The sequence below is a fragment of the Talpa occidentalis genome, unplaced genomic scaffold (assembly GCF_014898055.3).
Source record: "Talpa occidentalis isolate TD23 unplaced genomic scaffold, MPIMG_talOcc4v2.1 talOcc4.11, whole genome shotgun sequence".
In the NCBI taxonomy this organism is placed as follows: Eukaryota; Metazoa; Chordata; class Mammalia; order Eulipotyphla; family Talpidae; genus Talpa; species Talpa occidentalis.
Genome location: NW_023601104.1, coordinates 31,763,717 through 31,786,518, shown reverse-complemented (window position 1 = coordinate 31,786,518; position 22,802 = coordinate 31,763,717). Strand labels below are relative to the sequence as shown.

At 50.4% G+C, this 22,802-nt stretch overlaps 1 protein-coding gene across 1 annotated transcript in view; it reads right to left on the bottom strand.

Annotated features, from left to right (window-relative positions):
• Window positions 1-13,283, bottom strand: part of SMAD6 (SMAD family member 6) — a 74,377-nt gene extending 61,094 nt beyond the window's left edge. Inside the window, exons 1-2 of the mRNA XM_037502774.2 lie at window positions 11,322-13,283; window positions 3,616-3,672 (exon numbers count right to left, since the gene is read on the bottom strand). Of these exons, the coding sequence (XP_037358671.1) occupies window positions 3,616-3,672; window positions 11,322-12,129 (865 nt within the window). The 5' untranslated portion in view covers window positions 12,130-13,283. The remainder of the gene's footprint in view (window positions 1-3,615; window positions 3,673-11,321) is intronic.
• Between the last annotated feature and the right edge of the window lie 9,519 nt (window positions 13,284-22,802).

Genomic DNA, 22,802 nt, shown 5'->3' with positions numbered 1-22,802 from the left:
GGAAGTACTTCATATGGCGTGCATTATTTGTTTGCCCTTGTCTGCAGTGCAGCTAGATGAAGGGAAATTCTTTTACACGTTTTCTCTTGAACACTGAGCTGCTCACTTGACAAGCTGATGCCGCTTGAGGCTGGCAGACTTGGAAAATTTTTCCTGGGCCTGTGCCTCCTCTACCAGCAATTGGGTGTTGTCCTGGTGAAGGGACAGACTTGTCCAGGAGTCAGGAGGCATGTTCTGTGAGGCCTGCAGCACTTTCATCTTCTCACCCAGCATAACCCAGGCCTGGCTTGTCCCACCTGGCTCAGGAGAGCCATTGCAACCTGGGGATTCCTGGGACAAACAATTAGCCTCGACTCGACCCTCGCTAGCTAGGATTCCATTTGATCCTGCAGGAATTTTTCCCTTTTACCACATGGCTTGGGGAGCGGGAAGATGAAACATTAACCAATTGGCCTTTTTTTTTTTTCGTTTCCCACTTGCCAGATGCTGACTGGGTGTTCTGGGTTATATTTTGTTTTTTGGTCTCGTGATCACTGAGGCTTAGGAGCGAACTGACTTTTTGTTTATGAAAAAAGCAACAATGTAAGGAAAAGAAAATAATACAAAAAATGGCTCAGACTCTGTTGGAGGGTATAAAAAAGTTACCTGCTGGTAAAATGTGTTAGGAGGAAAATAAGGGTAGATAGAAAATCTCTTTAAAAATAATAATAACCTCAATGCCTAAGTGGGAACTTCCTAATAGTTAATTGTTTTTTAAATTAACTTTTAATGGTTAATGTTCCCAAAGTGTCCAGCACCCCAAGTCTTGTTGCCGCTTTTCATTTGAAGTAACGACACTGCAGGCTGAACTGTTTCTCAGTGTGCAGCAGACTGCTCAGCTAAGTTCCCAATTTTCCCCTTCCCCAGCTAATACATCCCTCTCACACCCTCACATCCCCACAGCTAGTGCTTCTAAATACTCTAGACGTCTGAACCATGCAGAAGTTGTGAAAAAAAGAACACTCCCAACCCCAACCACTGCTTAAGCACCAAGGAAGGATCAGCTGTCTGGAAGCTGGAGCCCCAGGTTCAAGTCCAACCTCCACTATTTGGAACATCAGGGGTCACCAACTGTTTCAGCAAAGGGCCCTACAGTAAATATCTTCCATTCTGTGAGCTGCACAGTCTCTGCTCCAGCTATTCAATGGTACGGATGCCGCCACAAATGAGGCGCGAAGGCTGAGTGCGGCTGCACTCCATCAGGCTTGACGATGGCCAAATTTGAATTTCATATAATTTTCACATGTCACAAAATATTATTCTCCCTTTGGCTTTTTTTTAAACATTTGAAAAAGGAAAGACCATTCTTAGCTTGCCTGCCACGCAAAAGCAGATGGTGGGGTGCAGCAAGTGACAGCTCAGCTGTCTCATTTATAAAACCACGGGACACCCCTTGATTTTTACATGGTCATTCTGTGGGGTGGGGACATCCTGAGTTTTGCTGCTTTATCACAGGTTGACATTCCTCAAGGCAATGATCCTTGACATTAAATCTGAGGTGCTATACTTACTAAGAACCACTGCGGGAGTTTTCCTTCACTGAACTAGGGATCTTCTAAGCGACTAGAGCAGTTATGCTAAGACAGGATGTGCTGAGGCAGGCCTGTGAGGGAAGGCCAGGGACTCACGGGCTAAAGAGGGGGCGGCTCTAGGTTCCCTCCTTGGCCCTGCTCTTCAGGAGCTGGGTGGTCCTCCCTGTCCCTCAGTCTGATTCCTCATCTATAAAGGGATGGGTTCTCGCTGGATGAGTCTTCAGTACCCATCTCACTGGATGACCATACATGGGGAAAAACAAGGGAGTTACCGCTGTTTAACCACTGACTCACACGGACAGCCTTTGTCATCTTAGAATGAGGGGATCAAGCTCCTGAAGGGACCCAGTAGGCATGTCTAACCTTACAGGGGTCCTGGACTGGGTGCCTGAGAGTCCTAGACACTAAGAAGTGACCTCTGGGACAATAGTGACCCACACTACTGGGACAAGGCCTTTACCAAAAACAAAACCAAACCCACTTTTTGTGGCCATTTGGTGGAATGTGGGGAGCATCACAGCCATACCATCTGATTTCTAAGGTTTTGAAGCTAGGCCCCCACCGCCACCTAAGTGCAGGAGCCATGAGAAAAGCAGGCCCAGGCCAGAAGTAGCTGCCTACACGCAGCTTCTCCCCTAGCTGCCAGCCTGGTTTTGAGTGCAGGGCCTGTGGGAGTTTCCGGCCTGATGCCCAAAGCGCAGAAGGCTGTGGAATGTGGGGGCCTGATGGCAAGCCCCGCACAGCCTTTTTATAATTGGCACCTAGATCATAGGATGAACAAATGAGGTGAGAGCAAAATGAACCAACCGTGTCTATCAGCTCATTAGTTAATTATTCAGTGCCATATGGGCTGATTGGTCCTAAAACAGTCCAACCGGTCACTTAGAATTTAAAATGTTCCAAAATGGGGCCTCCCTGGTGGCACAGCAGTTGACCGTTGGGCTGCGAAGCTGCCCGTCAGCCTCTGCAGCGCCGGTTCGATACCCAGCCACCTGCGAGGGTCCCACATGGCACGCAGACCTCTCCTGCCGCCCTCTGCTCCCCTCAGCAGTGTACTTCGGTCCTTCTGCCTGCTCTGCTCCCCGCTCTGGCTCTGGTGAATTCTCTCACCCTCCCACGCTTCTGACTGTACCCAGTGCTTGTATAAATAAATAAATAAATCTTTAAAAAACAAAATGTTCCAAAATGGCAGGTATCAAGTAGGATGGGGCATCCTGGGAGAGGATATAAGGCAGGGAACATGGAACCTCCGCTTTCTATGGATGGCATTCTCATACAGTCTGAGTACCACAAGAACTGCCTGGGCCACAAAGTTGCTCTCCTGGTACTATTAGGGCCACACTAGCTGGACATACCACTCGAAAAAACAGGAAAGGAAAAATGCCATCTGTACTTTTTTGAAAGTGTGTGCATCCACCCCTGACCATGAGCTACTCACCTGGCCCAGAAATTTTACAAAAATGCTTTCTACCACTGAATGGGACGTGTCTGAAATAACATTATCACCTCCACCTCACACCCAGAAGATGGACTATGCCAGGGGTTTTAGGTACCAAGACACATGTTTTCTAAATGGTCCAACTGTTGTTTCTGCCCAGGTCAACTCCTTGGCTTAAAAAAGGGGGGAAACATACTCCTCTCAACAGTGACTTCATGGCCAACCTATTTGTCATGCTACTAATTAATACACACTAGAGGAGAACAACCAAAGGCTGGGTAGACCGAGGGAAAGAGCAAGAAATACTAGCCCACCTCCAACGAGATACTTAAGTCAAAACTCATTCATCTCTCCCACAGGCCCATGTTTAAAGGTCAGAGAGAGGTTAATGATGAGCTGAGGAATTTCAAGATGTAAATAGAGGAATTTTGAGACGTAAATAGCCTGCTGCAGAGGCTGTTCTGCTTTGGCCCCACCGAGGGTGTGTTTGTAAAATGTTACCCCATTTCAAATGGCTTTCCCTTCCCCTCCAACCCTTCAGCATGGAGGCTGGGAGAGCCCAGGATCAACACACCTCCCCAAGGGTCAGAAGGAGGACACACTTACCCAGTGGCTTGTACTCGTCACGAGGAGACAGCCGAGAGTAGGGGGGTGGTGGTGATTCTGTAAGACAGGAGACATCATGTCACTGCTGGGTTGGGAGAGGTCACACCTGGGGGTTCTACATGCTTTGAATTATTGGTTCTTCAAACAATAAGCCCAGCCGCCAGAAAGTCCTCCTTTTTTCCCACCACCTCTGCTTCCAAATCCACTAGAACAGCACTATCCGACAGGTAGGGTTGCAGGCTTGTAGTACAGACAGATCTGGGCTCTTCATCTTAGCTGTGTGACCTCAGGGAAAGATACTTCACCTCTCTGAGCCTGTTCCCTCAGCTCTAAAAGGGGGACAATAGTCAGTAGACCTTCCCAGATCTGCCAGAAGGGCAAAAGAGAATAATGTATATAACATACTTGGTATAGCTATTGGGATGGTGGAAAAATATCTCCACAAACAATAACTATTATTAATACAACAAGGGAAACATGGGGACAGGAAAGTCAGTGCTAAGGATGCTCAGTTATTTTGCATTTTGAATACACATGGCATAACTTTTTAGGTAAGTATGTCCTCTGTCATATCTGAGATGGACTAACAAATGGTGTGTCACAGTCAGGCCTTGCTAACGATGGGGACAGATTCTGAAAAATGGATCGTGAGATTTCATTGTACATTACCATGGTGAGTGTAATCACACAGATCTAGATGCTCTACCTACCACGCACAGGTTGGATGGGATAGCCCACTGGGACCACCGTGGTAAACATGATCTGACGTTGACTGAAACTTTGAAAAGAGATACATGACTATATTCATCTGAAATTCTAATTTAACAGAGAATCCTGTATCTTCATTTGCTAAATTTGGCAACCCCAGCCAGAACTGAATGTGAGTATAGAGGCCCAGACTTAGAAGCTAGTTTCCAAATAAGCTGCACTAGAACTAACATTCCTTGGGGCAGGGAGAAGGGTAAGATTGGTTGGCAAGCCCAACCCAGCTACCTGGAGAGGAGGCCTTAAACCAGTCACTTCCAGTCACTTCCACCTCTGGGCCTCCAGCGTTCCCTGTATAAAGGAAAGGGGAGGGCACTCAAGCTCCAAGTCATCCCAGCCCAGATCCTCAGTGATTCCTTATTGTCTATGGTATTTTCTTTTTGGTTTCCTTTCATTTGCCTAAAATACTCCTCCTTAAAAACATATATTTTGTCTTCAGAAGGATTCCTTAGTCTCTTGCTTTAGGGGAAGTAACAATTTGCTCAACTAAGTAACAATTTGCATGAATGAAATGACCCTTCATTTTCAGTAAATGAAACTAAACGCCATCAAATCGCAAACTAAAACAAACTCTCAGTGGTAGTAAAGTGGTAATAACTATTATTAGGCAGGTATCAGTAATGACACAAGGGGGTAATAAGTGTTTTTCGCAATTATAATAAGGCACAATTAGTTGTAGGAGCATTTGTTTTGCTCTGTACACCCAATGCAGCTTCACCTCTTCCCCACCCCAGTCTTCCCAGCCAGAAATTACTTCAACAAAAAAAGCAAAGGCTCTGAGGTCTGGAAATGGGGAATCTTTTGTGGAGAGGAGTTAGGGAGAAAGAAAAGTGAATCACAAACTAGCCACTGGGAGAGAAGCAAACATTTACTGAACTTTTACTACCTTGTGTCTCTCCACACCAGGCATTTTTAATTTCATTTATTGTATCCTATTCTTTCAAACCTTAGGTACAGAGTGGCTACACATGCTCATTGGGTACCTAATCTTTATTTCATCCTTTCTCAAAAGTAAACTAGATGGCCACCATTATCCCCATTTTACAGATGGAAAACTGACTTGCCCAGAGTATCCCAGCAATCATGATGGAGCTGTGATTTGAGCCCAGGCCTGAGTCTGCTGTACATGCCAATCAAACAGGCAATAGGGAGACACCCTGTCTTACACTCATCTGACCCTCCAGCCTAGCACATCACGGGCACAGAAGAAAGTATTTGGTAAGCATCTATAAACAAAGAAAACGGTGATGAGAATAATGGTAACACTGGCACATCTGTGGACAGAGTATGAAGACAAAGGACCAAGGGAGGCCAAAAGATTAACCCAACCAGGCTCAAGGAGGGGAGCACTTTGTTTCAGACATCAGAGGGGCTAGAGGCCAGGCTTAAGCAAGGACCAGTCTCTGGGAACAAGGGCTAGAGTTCCACAGGGAAAGAGAATGGGGTTTGCTGGCGCACCCACAGCACAAAGACAGAGGCCTGGAAAGCGGAAGTGACAGCCTCAGGGCCAGACAGGGAACTGGTTGTAGTGCTAGAACCAGAAGCAAGGTCTCCTGACCCCAGCCTCCGCCCTTCCACACCCCACTAACTTACCAGAAGGCCTGCAGTTCCTGTGTTAGGGTTACTTTTGCAAAAAAGCTTATTGGTAGAGGCCCAGGCCACACATGGTGGAGAGCTCTGGACATCTACGCCCACCCCCCACCCCCCACCATCCCCAAAGTAAAAATTGGCAGTGATGTGTGATAGAGTCAAGCCATTGTAATCAATCCAGCATTTTTTCCAAGGGCTACTTACCTGGGACTCTAAAGGTGGTGGGGGGAAGGGCTCACAAAGTACTACCTCCAAGGAACCACCTGGGTCTTGAGTGGTGACACCACCTGCCACCCATGGCCACACCTGGGCTGGGGATTCTTATGTGGGGGAACAGAAAGCAAATCTACAAACTTGAAAGATCTGACATACCAGCTTGTGAGGAACTGCAAAGTTTTTAGGGGGCACTTTACCAAGTCCCAATTTGCTCCAGTAAAATGGTTTGCACTGAACTACTACAGAGACTAGAAGCTAATCACCAAATTCCATCACAGACAAGTAAAAAAGTATGAAGACCTATAGATTCCACCCCAAAACAAGGGGATTTAGAATGTCAGAGGTTCACCCAACCCAACTTCTTGGGGTTGACCCAACTAAACTTCTTTGAACTGATAGGACAACTAAGGTCCACCCAGGTTAAGCACCTACCCAAGGCCACACAGGAAGGTAGGAGGCTTACTTCAGCTAAACAATGGGGGAGGCCACCTGGGACCAATACCAAGTTACCTTGTTATTAAAATTGGGCTATTTACAGACCCTATGTTTCCCTTTTTTAAAGTATACAATTCAGTGAGTCTGGTATATTCCATACCACAACTGGACATCATCACCACCCCAAGAAAAAACCTTGTCCCATTAGCTGTCAGCCCCTCAAGCCCTGAACCCAAAGTAACCATTTAATCTACTTCCCATCTCTAGGATTTTCTATTCTTTGCCTATTTACATTCTACACAAATGGATTCAAACATGTGGCCTTTTGTGTATGGGTACATGTTTTCTGTAGCATCTAACAAGTACCTCATTCATTTTTATCACTGAATAACATTCCACTGTATGGATATGCCACATTTTGTTGATCCACTCATCACCCAGTGGACAGTCAGGTTTTTTCCACTTTCTGGCTATTAGGGATAAAGCTGCCATGAAAATACTGGATGACCTTTAACTGTCACCTCCATGCCACTCCCTCCCATCCACATGGATCTGGGAGCAAGGAGCCCAGGACATTGATCCAGGTGGGCAAGGTGGCACTCAGGTGGGACACTGGGTGGGTGAGACAAAAGGTCAGGAGAAAATGTGAACTCTGGCCAGGTCTTCTGTCCGCTTCTCCCCAGAAGCTACCTTTGTACTTGCAAAGGAATACTTGCAAAGGTTGCATTGATTTAGAAATAATTCATGTGGTTTAAATGTTAGCAGGAGAACTTCCAGAGCCCTATAGGCCCCTCTGAAATAAATGGACCTGGAGGAAGGAAAGATGGAAAGAGAGAGACAAAGATTTCAAAAACCCCAACCCCCTCAGACACGCAAGCCCCAGGGCACCACTGTCAAGAATCTCTCCACCGTCCTTCAGAAGTGAGAGCAGCCAGCCAGGGGCAGGTTTACCAGAAGGCTGGTGCCCAGTCCAGCCTTCAGTTAGCCTCAGGGGGGGCCTGGCCTTTTTGGGATCTAGACCCTAATTTGAAAGTCAGAAGAATGCACAGCCTCTCCCATGCCTAGTCGAGGTTCGCTGTGTAAGACCTTAACTTCCACCCTCATCTTCGCAGCTTAGAAGAGAAAGCTTCCACGGACTCCTAGTTTCTACTCTCCCAAGGAGTGGACACAGGAGGAGAGGGGGCCTCTCCGGTACCTGTTCCCTCTACCCCTAGGACCTGAAGGCTCCACCCCAAGTCCCACAGTGGGAGATGTAGAAAAGGGGCTCCTGGCGCTTTAAGGCCGGCTGAGCCTAATTGCCCAGATTCCCCCGGCAGCCAGATAAACAGCGCAGCCGGCTGGCGCCAGCAAGAGGCAAACTGCACATTATCACCCTTCCTCACCTCCAAGGAGGAACAGGAACAGCAGAGCTGGGCAGGCCGAGGGGCCGCTGGAGGGGCGGGGCGGGGGCTTGGAAGACCAACTTGAAATTGATCTCATTTCAAAGGGAAAATGCCAGGCCAAATAAAAGGAAAACTTTCTAGCCCATTCTAATTCCAATAGTCCTGGCCTGGGAACCCTGTGTTTTCCTAGGCGGCCTCTTGCAGTAGTTTAGAAGCTCTCTCGCACTCTGTCTCTCTTTCCTTGGTGCAATTTGGATAATAGTAATTTACTGAATATAATTACAGAAAAAAAAAAGTGGTGAAGCAAAGAGCAGGAGATTTATTCCAAAGTTAATGGATACTTTCAGGAGAAAGGAGCTCTATAAATACAGGTTAGAACTGTGATTAAAGTATTTCTCCACATTTCCGTCCACATAGGCACCGAGCTCAGCGAACTAGCTTTTCCTGGGACAGAAAGACACACCAGAGGGAGGGAGACCTAGGGTGTGACTCCCACGTTGGGGGGGGGTGGAGGGGGTGTGTGTCACGACATGAGGCTGGGGCAGAGCCAGGAGGACCCCACTTTCTGGGACAAAGGGGAGCAGGCAGAGGAAGGGAGACAGACCTGTGTCACCTGGAATCTGCCCGTGGGGACCTCAGAGTTTCTGTCCACCCCCTCACTTTATAGATGGGAAAAGAGGCCTGGAGCCAGACCTGGCCCACAGAAAGTTAATGGATAGATTGGGGTTGGTTCTGATCATCAGGGGTCCTCTCTGCCCAGAAAGGGGCCTCTTGTCCCTGGGGCCCCATGTGGGGGTTAGGGAGCCCTAGGGTGACAGTATCAAGTGGGTGTCTGTCAGTTGGCCTACTAGATGTTTCAGTGTGTACCTACTAGCTGTGTGCCTGCTGTGTGTGTGTGTCCCCCAGTTTCCCAGCCCTCTTCCCCAGAGCCCTGGAAGGAGCAATCTCCTTATCAGGACGTGCACGGCTGAGCTCCAGCTATGCAACCATCCAGCTCTGGGAGCCAGGCTGGCGGCCAGCCTGGCTGCAGGGGCAGAGTGGGCAGCAAAGGGCTCCCCAAGTTCTCAGTCCCAGCAGCCCAACCCATCAGGCAAGGAATGAAGCAAGAGGGTCAACCTGGCACCTACTAGAAACTCCTCCCATACCAGCTGCACCAGGGTAGCTGGAATGTGGGCCCCTTGGTTTATGACAGAGACAGGGGAACAGACACAACCCCTGCAATAGCACCTCCTTCTGGGAGGGGAAAGGAAGTCAAATATCAATGCTCAGCCTAGAATTAGACTACCTAGTCTAGGCATATTCAGAGAGCCACCCCAGTGACCTGTAGGGAGGCTGAGAGGGCAGGTTACTAATCCAAGGTCAAGGTGTCCTTACTGGCCAGTCACAGCAGAGTCTAGGACCAGGTCTGTGGTAAGAACTGTTCTACTGTCATTTGCCTCTCAGCCTACACATGTCTAAGTCTACCAAATGCAAACCACCACAACACCCAAGCTGACTTCTAATCCATCCCAGGAGCAGGGGTGGATCCTATCTGCAGTCTCCAACTTTTTTACTCCTCCCCCTTCCTTCCCACACACCTGAACTTGCCTGGCCATCTTCTCCTCCTCCTCCTCAATGCCTACCTCCTCTGATCCATCCTCCAAGAGCAGGCTCCAAGGGAGGGCTATGGCCCCTTCAGGATGGGATCCTGTTACACACACACCCTACCTCACTGGTTATTCATACCCATTGACCTAGCCCTTCTGCCCCATCTCACCTCCACACTCCCCTAGGAAGACAATGTTTCTTGAGGACATGGATTCTACTCATATTTCTACTTACCCGCTAGAGTCCAGCACAGTGCCTGAACAGAGTAAGTGCCCAACAAATATTTGCTGGCAGAATGCCCCCAATGCAGAGAGAAAATACCTGCCAGGACTTCCTAAACGGGCAGGTATCAATTATGGCCTGCTAGAAAGGTGACCAGGGTCAAGGCAACCATCAACCAGGCCCCCTTCCCCAAAGTCAGGTAACCAGAGGGAAGAAAGTCACTTCCAGAGTAAACTTTCAGGAAGAGGAACAAGGACACAGAAAGCTCGGCACCATGAGCCACAAGTCAGGGACTGCCAAAAAGCCCCTAAGTGGGCCTGGAGTGACCATGCTGGAACATGTCAGCTCCACACTGCCTCTGCCTACTGCCAGCAGTGCTCTCTTCAGGCACCACCACACAGACACCGTCCGTTGCCCTACCGTCCCAAACGGTACCGTCCCAAACGTCAATTCATACTCAAGCCCCTTCCACATTGGGAGTCATGATCCTAGTGCCCCCAGGCTGGGTGTCTCTTCACAGAGGCCAGACTGGAGGAATCTAGAGCTCTCCCCGGCCCAACAGCCTATAACTCTCTGACCATTCCATCTCCCAGGAACCCCAATGCCACCAAAGATGCAAACATCAGGGAAGGTGCTACAGGCTGACATGGTTGATTCCTACAGTGCAGAGGTCACAGCTGGGGGACTACCAGGCTGGAAGAGTGCCAGGAGTCTTCACCTGTCCTCACCTCTGTTCCAGCACCCAGGGACTGCTCAGGTGAGCAGGGGTGGGAGCAGAGTACGGGTAGGAAAGAAATCCCAGGAAGAGAACAAAGAAGGGGAGCAATTCTCAGAAGTAGCAATATATCTGGCTTCCTTGCCTACTCACCACCACCAGGACCCTCACTCAACTCTGCAAAAAAGCTGAGCGCAGAATAAGAATGATGATGTCGGTGGCGAGCTCTGGTCTTTGACCACCCGGGGATGCCATGAGCACTCAGGACAAAAGGGTGGTCTCCACTTCGACAAGGGTTACCCTGCAAAAACTTTGCTCCAAAGTGGTCAAAGGTTCAAGTGGGCCAGTTTATCAACATTTTGACTCTGGCCACGAATTGTGTCAATTCAATTATACAAGTTAGTGTCTACAGGCGCACACAAAAGCTACGAGCCCCGGCACAGATGAGGGTCAATGCAAGAGTAGTGACTGTGCTTCTCCCCACTTCTTCCCCTTTCACCGTCTTAAGCTGGAATCGCCGCATCCCTGAAGCAGCCCAGAGAAAACTCCACCGGGTAGTCTTTCAAGTCCACCTGGGCCTTACAGTGAAGTTGCCATTTGGTGCGTGTGTTCAGAAACCCACTCCGTGGCTTTCCTACCAGGATGAGGAGCCTCCACTGAGAGACCCCGCGTTGGGGGGAGATGGGGTAGTGGGGCGCCCGCAGTCTCACCCGCCCGAGGTGTCACAGGAGGAAGACCGAGGGAGAGGGCAGGAAGGGGGGCTCCCGCGGCCCCCCGCGGGGCGGCGCGCTCACCTGGCCCGCAGAGCCGGCTGAAGTGGTAGGGGTTGCAGCACACGGTGGGGCCGTCGGCCGCGGCGGCGAAGCTGTGGCAGCCGCACAGGGGCTTCAGCTCCACGGCGTGCTGCAGGTCCGGCCAGCGGAAGAGGCGGCCGAGCAGCAGCTGCGGCGGCGCGGGCTGGCCGCCCAGGCGAAGGTCGACGCGCGGCACCAGCACGCAGCCGCCCGGCACGCCGCCGCGGGACTCCACCGCCTCCAGCAGCGTGTCGAGCGAGCGCTCCTTGAGCCGCTTCAGCAGCGAGTACGTGACCGTCTTGAGCTCCTGCTCCAGCAGCAGCAGGCGCGAGCGGGCTTCGCGACTCCGCCCGCCGCCCGCCGGCTCCGGGGCCGCCCCGGCTAGGGGCTCACCGGCGTCGCGGGGCGCGCCGGCGGCGTCCCGCTCCGAGAAGAGACAGCAAGTCACCGTCTCGCAGTCACTTTCGGGCAGCCAGCCCGGGCCGCCAGGCTCCGCCACGTCCAGCGGGGAGCCTCCAGCACCAGCCCCCGGCTCCGACATGGGCCTCGGGGGGCCGCCGGCGCGCCGGCGCCTCCCGGCGCCCTGGGCGCCTCGCTGTCCCACCGCGTCCCGGGGCCGCCGCGGGGCTACCAGGCGGACTTCGAAGCGGCCGCAGCCTCCGCCTTCTCGTGCCCGCGGGGCCGGCTCCGCTCGGCCGCCCAAGCCCCCATCCTCGCCGCCGCCGACGCCGCCGCCGTCCTCCCGGTCGGGGACCACACGACTTCGCCAAAGTCGCCGCACCAGCCCCGAGCGTTTGGACCTGAACATACGATATCCTTTGGCGCCGGGGGTGGGGGGGCGGCGGTCTCCGATTACCGGGGGTCCGTTTCCTCAGCGAGGCGCCGGCTGCGCGGGCCGCAGCCCCACATGAAGCTCCGCCACCGGGCGCCGCGCAGACCGCGCACAGCCTGTCGTCGAAGGGGCGCCGCAGGGCTGCAACATGAGGGAGCTCGCCGGGGCGGGACGGCAAGAACACGCGCGCGCCGAGCCGCAGTCCGCGACGGGCCAGCGGCTACATGGAACCCCGCGGCCGGGCAGCTCAGTGACTCCGGTCCCGGCGCTTTAGGGGGACTGCGGGAGGCGCGCCGCCAGAGAGACCCCGCATGGGCGGGCGGGCTTTCAGAAGTTGCCCGGCTGGTCCATGAGCGCAAACGCTCTAGCTAGCCGGCCCCCCCCACCCCCCAAAAAATGTGTCTGGGAAGCTCTCTGCCTTTCAAACCCAAACGCTTAACTACATCGGCCTTTCCTGCAGGATCCGAAAGACAGGCTTGTCAAGACCCTCAGCTTCCTTTTCACTCCCAGTAAAAAAGGGAAAAAAAAGCAAAGTAAAACACCCAAACAAAACCAAAATCCCTGGAATTGCATGCATGAAAGGCCAACTCCGTCTCAGGTCGCAGGCTCTGGATGCACTTGGAGCGAGTTTCTCCTGAAGGCGGGTGTCAACACATGAGTGGAAACTGTAAAAATCCCAAAGAGTTGCTGGGAATCCTTAATTAAAAATGCAATCCACCGAGGCAGAGAGGCAGAGGTCGCAGCCAGTCCTACGCTGCGCTCGGACGCCCCGGGCGCCTCGCCTGCAGAGGTCGTCCCCCTCCCCCCTCCACAAAAAGTGCCTCCCGGTGGCCCCGAGGTCCCAGCGAGGTCTGGCGAGGCAGCGCCCGGCGGCTCTTTCTCTCGGCTCGGCTCCCTCTCTCGCTCCCCCGCTCGGCTCGCTCTCTCTCTTTTTTGTTCTCCTCAAACGCACACTGAGGGCCCCCGGAGGAGCGCCGCGGAGTCATTGGCTGCCTCCCATCATATGCCAGTCTAGACACTTTGGCGGCTCCGCGGCGCTGATTGTTGCGCAAACAAGGTTTCAAGTTTCTTAACTCTTAAAGGAGAACACGTCCCATTGCAGGGCCCGAGGCTCCAAGGGGCCGGCTCCCGGGGCGGGCCGAGCCCGGGCCCCCGCCCCACGCTCGCCCCGGCACCCCCGCCCCTGGCCTGACAGCGCCCACCGCCAGCTCTCTGGCTTGCTCTGCGCCGCGGGCACGGATGCTAGCGAACACGCGCGCGCGCGCGCACACACACACACACACACACACACACACGGTTTCACAAACCACGGGCAGGCGACGCGAGGGATAGGTGGACCCACTAAGACTCGGATGCAGACGGGAGGATTTGCCTCTCCCTGACTTGTGCACAAACTTACAAATACATATTGCACGTTGGGGTTAGTCCAAAGCCATCCCAGGGAAGGCTAATAAAAATGGATGTTGGTGTGTGTGCCTTCCTGGCTTGCGACTCCAGGGACAGGGTGGGGGGCTGCTGATCCGTTCGGGTGGTGGGATCTTCCCTAAAAGCACAAGATCTGCCGCTCCTCTTGCGCAAAGCCAGGGGTGTCTCTGCTGCGGGGCGTGGGACGTTGCGTGCACGGGGGCTCCAGGCTTGCTGGGGCAAGCGGCTGCAGAAGGTGGCAGGAGCAAGGGGTATCCCCGCTTCTCGGCCTCTCCTCGGTGGCCACGGCCTTCTCTGGGGCAGGCGGGCCGCCAGCCTTCCCCGGCCCCCTCGAGGCCGGGGGCTTCCCGCTCCCCCCCTCCCCAGTGACTCACTGCACTACGTAAAGAAATGCGGGTAGGGGTCGAGCTTTCCCCAGCAGCGTTCCGCATGGAAGTGGGGGGTGGGCGGGGGCCCGGGGCCCGCGGGTCGGGACCGGCCGTCGGGGGCGCGGCGCCGGCAGCAGCAGGCCGCCTGGCGCGGGAAGAGTTAAAGCCGCTCCTACCCCTGGAGCCGGCGCGGCGGGGTACCTCCTCGGGCGCGCTCGCTCGTCCGAGGGTGGCAAAAGTTCAAGCTTGTAAAGTCAGGATTGGTCCCGCGCGGAGGGAAAAAAGGCCTGGTCCCCCTCCCCCCCGGGCGCGGCGCCGATTGGCCCGGCCGCGGGGCGGGCACCGCCCTCTCCCCGGCGCGCTGCTGCCCCGCCCCCGGCGCGGCGCCCCGCCCCTTTCCGGGTAGGCGGCCGGCCCCGCGCTGAATGAAAGAAATTCCGCTACTCTCATTGGCCAGGGGCTGGGCGCCCAGCCCGGCGCGGGCGGCGGGGGCGCTGGCGCTCGGGTCTCCCACGGGGGTGCCCACGTGTGGGGCGCTCCTTGTGAGTGTGCCGCGGTGCGCCTCCGGCCTGGCCCGGAGTTCGTGTGTGCGCTCAGGAAGGGCGGTATTTGCAGGAGTGATTCAGAACCCTCTGACGAGCTTTACCTGGAGCCAGGTACCGTTCGCGCCACACGAGGGGAGAGAGGCGGTGGCTCTCCTCAATGGAAGTCCCGACTGAGAATCTTCCCCACCCCCATCCTCTACTGCTTAGGCCAACCAAAGTAACTCTCTTGGCCTCTGTCTCCTTTGAAAAATGGGGATGTTGGTGCCCGCCCCGCCTTCTTCACAGACCTCTGTAGATCCTAGGGGATAGTGCCTTTTAAATGCACAAATCACAAGTGAGATGAATTTTCACAAGGTGAACAACACCTGTAACCAAGCACCCCAAAACCCCTTTTGCAGCCCTTTTCACCTGTGCAGTCCATCAGACCTGCCGAATCAAAGTATCATGGGTTAAGCCCCATCACCAGAAATTATTGCATCTTAAGATACAATGGGAAACTCAAAGTATGTCCTTTTATCAGGGTATTTGCTTGTTTGATTACGAGTTACAGTAATAATAGCTTCTACTGAGTCCTTACTCTGGCAAGATATTTTTCTCTTGTTCTCCGCATTACAAGGAGTTAGTCATTTCTCACAACAACCCTGACAGATAACTATTATCTCCATTTTACTGAGAAGGAAACTGAGACATAGGAACTTGCCCAGTTAATTTGCCATTGAAATTAAGATGGCAAGGAGAGTTCTTAAATGCTAGAACCAGAGAGGGTATATGTGCTCATCCCCCAACAACTAGCAAGTGGTGTGTGGGCCTGTGCTGCCAGGGCAGTTGGAGCTGTAGTCCATCAGACCTGCTGAATCAAAGTGTCATGGGTTAAGCCCCAAGACGCCATATAACAGCACGTTGAGGGTAGGTATGGTTGTTACTGCCAATTTACAGACAAGGACATTAAGCACAAAGACATTAAGTAACTTGCACAAGCTTGTAGTTATGCCAGAGGTGGTATTTGAACTCAACCAGTTTGGCTGGGGGAAGGTGTATGTGTGTGTAATGGGAAGCAAAGGGAATGGAAAGGCAGGTAGGAGATGAGTTACCCCTCAGGGCCTCCAAAAATGTTCAGGACCTAACCCTGGGGACAAATATATGGGATGTGGCTCTGTCCTCCTATCTCCCCAAGTACAGTGGCATCCCTTTCTGCAGGGGAGCACCCTGAGGGATATCTGACCTGTGCTGAGGCCTCAAACTTGGGAGAGACAGAAGTAATGACCCTCCCTGGGGGGGGGGGGGGGAGTTAGCCTTCTTCCTGGGCAGTAATACTGGACAAAGTTTGCCTTGCTCACTCAGAGATATGGCATTGGGGATGGGGTACCATTAGGTGTCAGCTGGGTAATACCTGAAGGACACTGAAACCAGAGTCTATTAGACCTGAGTTCAGCACTGACTCTACTTATCTTCCTCAGCTCTATAAGCCTCAGGGTGCTCATCTGTCAAATAGGATTAGAAACCATGCCCAAGGTGGTTACCAAAATTAAATGACATGGGGATCCACAGTAATCCCTCCTTACAGGAAGACTGTCTGGGTGGAGATAGTATCTGGAAGGGAAGGGTGATGACAGTCCCACTGTCCTTAGATTCCCAGGTCCCATCCAGCCCAGCCTGTGCTGTGACCACTAGAGGGTGTGTGCTCAGCAAGACCCAGCAGGACAGGGCCAGAGCTGCAGCCTAAGGGCACCTCCTGAACTGCTGCTGGAAAACCAGCCCCAATTCCTTCAGGGTATTTCAGAGGAGGAAGGTGGGGTCCCTGCTGTTGTTCCTCTGGAGTTTCATTACAGCAACTGCAAGGAAGTAACTCAAACCCCTCAGATGCAATCTGTCCCCTCCCCATTCATTATTCCAGTGTTCCCCAAAGTGCCTGTGCTTCTCCTGTACAGCACTCTCACAGTTCCTAACTACAATTTTTTGTTAATCCTCTGCCCCTAGAATGTAAGCCCCATGTTGGCAAAACTATCAGGTGCAGCAGTGCTGAGGGAGTAGAAGCAGAAACAAGCTATATGATGCTGCTCTCTGCCATTGAAGCAGCACAGACTGACGCAGGACATTGCCTGTCCTGTTACTTCTCTGTCCCTAGCAAAGGCCCATAACGTAATGGACTCAATAAATATTTGTGATGTAGTTGAATTAAAATCCCTCACTTCAAGCTCTGTACTCATCAATTCCTATACCAAACCTTTACATGCATTATCCTAGCAAGTCCCCCCAACAACACAATGAATAAGTTAATTTTCTTTCTAGACCTATTTTTTAGAGAAGGAAACAGGATAAGTAATTTGCCTCTGGTCACACAGTCAATAGGTAGCAGAGATGGACCTGACCCTAGGACTGTTTGAGGTAAGTATTCATCTTTTTAACAACTGGTTCTTTGCCTTTGGGAAGTTTCCACATTATCTGGAAAGACACAAAACATGAAACTGCAGAAATCGTAGGAGGCGGAGCCAGCTTCTTGGCAGTAGACTCCAGGGCCACTGCCTATGAACAGAAGCATCACAAAGGGAGTCTAAGGCACCTCTTGATGTGGTCAGATGGATTGGGGGAGGAGAACGATTCACCCTACCCCACTTCACAGGAGATTGATGGAAAGCTCCACTGAAATCTCAGGGAGCACAAAGGCCCACTAAGTGGTATCATCTGCCCCTTTGGAAGGTAAATCTACTTGGCCAGCATGCCCCCAAATTAGAAGGAGGGGGGAAACCTTTGGGTGGTAGACAACCTTTCTTAAGCTTTGATGATTGCTCTGGACCTTTATTGAAAAAATGCACATGGACATGAATGGGGCTGTGTTCATTTATTCAACACATAGTTATTGAGCTCCTATTGTGTGCCAGGTTGTACTCTAGATGCCAAGGATCTTGCAGTAAGCAAAACACCAAAATTCCCGATTCAAGGAGTGTAGTGGGAGGACAGGCAGACTACAAACAGTGTATACCGTATACTAGAAGGTAAAGGTAGCAGGGTCAGAAATGAAGCAGAGAAGAGGAATGAGAAATGCAGGGAAAAGGTAGGTGTGGTTCAAAGAAAGTGGTCTGGGGAGGCTTCCCTGAGAAGGTAACATTTGAACAAGGTCTTCATATTACCAGGGGCTGCACTATGACACTCTCTGGGGAAAGCATGTTCCAGGCACAGAATGGCAAGTGCAAGGGTCCTAAGGTGAGAGCATGGCTGGCCAATTCCAGAACCAATGAAGAGGTGATGAGATAGGCAAAATATTGAAATAACAGGGCAGGATAGGGGGCAGCAACAGATTATAGGTTCATGCAGGTTATTGTTGGGTCTTTGATTTGCCCTCTGAGTGAGTGGGGAAAACCTGGAGGCTCTGAGTGGGATTTAGGGCTATAATCTGCTTTCTGTTTTAACTGGCTCCCTCTAGCTACAGTGTGGAGAACAGACTTTGAGGGGCGGGGCTGGGAGCAAAGGCCTGGTGGGAGTTGGCAATGATCCAGGAAAGGCCTTGCTGATTTGAGTAGTCAGATCATGGACGTACTTGAAAACAGAACCAGTATGGTTTGCTGTAACATATTTGAAATTATGAGAGAACATCTGAGCAGTCGTACATTTGTTATTGATGCTTAGTAATTTTAAAATCAATTCACCATCTTTATTTAGCCTTGTCATAATTAGTAATAGACATGAAGTCTCAATGTACTAGTTATGTATAACCACTTTAAAAAAAATACATAAATGGGCCTCCCTGGTGACGCAGGGTTTAAAGTCTCAGCACTATCAGGTTATCGCCAGCCACTGCAGCATGAGTTCAATCCCTGGCCAGGGAGCTAACACACATGGCGAGGCCTGCCTCTCCTGTCTCACCCGCTGCTCCCCTCAGCAGTGTATTTCACTACATTCGCCTGTTCTGCTCCCCACTACAATTCTGGTGAATCCTCTCACCACACCCATCCCCCATGTCTGGCCTACACCCTAGTTCTTGTATGCATAAATATATAAAAATAAGAAATACATAAAATAAGAAATGAAACTATCCTGTGGATTACCTGGACACCTGCACTGTTTGGAACACTGGTTTAACCAATTTCTAATCTCACCTACTTTTAGGCTCTTTTGTTTGCTTTTAACTAGTTTCTCACAAAAGGATTTGCCCTAATCTTGTCTATAATTGAAGAACCCATCACCACAGCCCTTTTGCTGGTTTTACTATTGCCACTCCTGGCAGCCTCTGCGTGGGCAGTAGAGAGTAATGATTCTTAACCACTACTTTGTTTGAACAGCCTTGGGTTCAAATCCTGTTCAGCCACCTCATAGCTGTGTGACCCTAGGCAACCTAGTATACCTCCTGCAGCCACCACCAATAGGAAGCTGTTATTATCACCAGGTTATAGATTACAGAGGGGAGCCTGAGACTTAACTGGTCATAATAATATTAGAAAATTGTTTTGAAGACTAAAATGTCTAACAAGTGCTCAGTAAATTGTGGCTATAGTAGGGAAATGAGCATGGAGTCAGCCATTACCAAAAATAACCCTGCAAACTACTTAATGTCTAGAGGACTCAATTTCCTCACCTATAAAATGGACCTACTTGAGGGATGTGGGAGTTAGATGAGTAAAGTCTTCATGCACTATAGGACCCCACAGCCCATTATGGGAAGTACCCTGGAAAAAGAAAAAGAAAGTGGGCTTTGTAAGGAGACCAAGAGCAATGTCCCCTGCCTGTGCTGCTGGCCATGCCCCTTGGGCTGCCTTTAACCCTCCAGGATCTAAAGGACCTTTCACTAGCAGAGTGCTGAGTAGAGCAGAGCAGGGCAGGGGAGCTGGCGAGGCGCTAGTAATGGGAAAGGAGGATGACTTATCCAAGATCACAGGCCAGTGGGTAGAAGCCCGGAACTGAGTCAAGTTTTTATGACTTCCAGAGCTCCTTGCCCCTTATCCCAGGGTTTAAGGCTTCTCATCCCCCGGTGGGCAGTAGGTGGAGTGTGGGAGGTAAGAGGGCAGGGTAAGAGGGCTCTGGGGTCACACAGAGTGGCCTTGATCACCTTCCCTATCCCTATCTGAGTTTCAGTTTCCCAGTCTGCAAAATGGGCTTAATAATAATAGTACCTACCCCTTAGGGTCATTGTGATATTGACTAAGTAATATATGCAAAGCTTTTAGAGGTACCATTGTTATTGCACTTTTTATGAATGCCACAGGAGAGGGCAACACTCCTCATCTGGTCAGTTTTCAGAAATATCAAGTGAATGAATGATTAGAGTACAGCAAGTCTCAAGGTTGAGACTTGCACAGAGACCAGGGTGAGGAATGCTACAGTGACATTGTATTGTCTCCACTCACTCTTCTCAAACTAAGTGACTTGGGGCTTCTTGAAGTCAAATGATTTTTCCAGAGAGTAAATCTGATTAAAGATGTTGAAGAAATTGACTTTTATTCTCTTTGTAATATATTCCATTTTTAATATTAATGTCACCATATATATATTATATACACACACACACACACACACACACATATATATATATATATATATATATATATATATATATATATATATATATCAGGGAATAGAGTGCAAAATTCCATAAGTTTTAGAACAGCGGTGGGAGACTCGGGAGTGCCACAGTCACTGTGAGTAGCAGCAGACCATGACCCCAGGCCTGACCCAAGCTCCTCCTGGAAGAGTCTTACTCCACTTGGCCTTTGGGGATATACAGGAGCCCTCACTGAAGAGACAAAGCCCAAGGATGAGGCATATTCTGGTTCTTGGCTTTTGCTCAACAGCATGTTTCTACTGGACACTTGACTTGAGTCAAAGGCATTTAGTAGAGGGAGCCTGAAGCAACCTGAAGTTTACTGGATGAAATGCCTGCATTCAATCATGGTTCCACACCATGTCAGAGAGCCTTCTAGCTTTTCTCTGCCTCTGAGGCTCCCAGGTTGAAAACTCTTCAATGGATTCCCATGGCCAACACGCTAAACAGTAGCTTCCCCACTCCAGGAGGTATAGGGCCCACCTCCTCACCTCCTCCAACCACACAGACCCTGAACAACAGAGTGCTCCCCAGAAACATCCCCCTGCCCTGTGTTCCTGTGTCCAGTCCTCTCACATGCTGGTCCATCCACCTGGAAAACTCTTCCTTCTTTTCCTCCGAGCAAATGTTTTCCTCTCCCCAGTGACAGGCCTGAGCTGCCTTCCCTGCACTGTTTTGGCACTTGTACATGACTTCTCTGGGGCCTGGAAATGAGTTGTCCACATCTGAGAGCCCCTCAAGAGTAAAGCCCAAGTGCTTCTCATCTCTATACCCCCAGCCTAGAACCCAGGAAGTGTTTGGGAAGTGGGGGGGGGGTACTATATTTTGATAGATACACCAACTTCCTCCTCCACGCCCACCCCCAGAAGCAATGCCCAAACCTACTGAGGCTGTAGTTCCATTTTATACACAAACCATACAGATGTGTTTGCACAGGTAAAATGAAGTAGGCATATAGTTACATAATGCAGAACTTAGACTTACTTTGTAAGCAAAAGGAGATTGGAAACAACCTTAACCTTATCAAGAGAGATCTAGTTAAATAAATTATGGCATATCATCCAGCTGTTGAAAAGAATGAAGCCACCCTCAATATGAAGAGATCCAGATATTAAATGCACTCATAATAATGTATCTTGTACACTACAATTTGTATAATTTTTTAAAAAGCATATTTGTTTGCATATGCAAAAAAGTGTCTTTGGGAAGATGGGAAAGTATATTATAAGTTGGTACAGATGTTTGCCTGGGAGGTAGAAGGGGACAGGGAAGCAGAAGACCCATGAAATGGAGATTAACTTTTCAACCCATACCTGTTTGGTCTTTGTTTGCTTTCTTGCTTTCTTGTTCTAATTTATTCTATTAAACAGATGATATTTGCACATGATATGAAATCTAAACAGGACCAGGGCCTCCCTGGTGGCGCAAGGGGTTAAGATTCAACCTATGAAGCCAACCGCAGCCTCTGCAACACGAGTTCGATCTCCGGCTAGGGAAATACCCACATAGCACAGCAGACCTCTCCTGACTTGCCCGCTGCTCCCCTCAGCAATGTATTTCAGTCAACCTACCTGTTCTGTTCCCCACTCTGTCTCTGGTGAATTCTCTCACACACACCCCCCACACCTCTGGCCTGTACCCCAGTTCTTGTATGCATAAATAAATCTTTAAAAAAAATTTGAAAAAAACTAAATAAAAATAAAAATAAACAGGACCAAAGGTCCAGTACAAAAGAAGCCTTCCTCACTCTGCTGCCTTCAGCAGCTTCCCTTATGCGCTTTCAGTACCTTCTGAGCTTTTGCTCAATCAAAAGCAACTAAATATTTAAATATAACAAATATATTTATTGAACTAATAAACATTTGTTGAAGAAGGGAGCAAATCAACAAAAGAATAGTTGAAGAATTAAACAGATGAAGCAGTTCAACAACCTGCAAAATAAGACATGACTAAGTGACACGTCAAATGAAAAAATCAAGAAGCAGGGCCTCCCCTGGTGGCGCAGTGCTTGAGCAGCTGGGCTGCGAAGCTGCCCGCAGCCTCTGCAGCGCCGGTTCAATCCCCAGCCACAGGCGAGGGTCCCACATGGCGCACAGACCTCTCCTGCCGCCCGCTGCTCCCCTCAGCAGTGTATTTTGTCAGTCTGCCTGTTCTGTTCCCCTCTCTGGCTCTGGTGAATTCTCTCACCCTCCCATGCTTCTGATTGTACCCAGTGCTTGTATAAATAAATCTTTAAAAAAAAAAAAAAAAAAGAACTGACAGCAGTGGGAGAGAGAGAGCACCCTGTCTTCTCTTGCTCTGCTTTCCTCTGCTCTTCCTAGCCAGACCAGATCTGGCATTATACTCTTGTTTATCCTAGAGCAAGGCGTACAGAGGTGTGTAATAAACATTTTTTGCCTTAATCCCCACTAGCATTAGCTATGCTCTGGGGAGGGGCTGGGGACACAATGGCCAGTGCAGTCCGGGGCCCAGGATTATGGGCAGGGCTGCATTACGACTTCCAAGGTCACTAGGTTCCCATGGGCCCTTCTATATATATATATATATATATATTAAAATATATATACTAGGAAGTATATTTTACAAGTACATTGGCATAAAGACAAATGTCATCCAGGCTGGATCCCTTATATATTCATTATTATTCTTTAATATTTCTGATTTCAAACAAAATTTAAATGTTTTAAAGACTCCTTAAATTATCATGGGTCCTGGGCTGGGCCCTGGGTATGGCTGACATTCAAGAAACAGGTACCACCTCCATGAGCAGCCTCACTG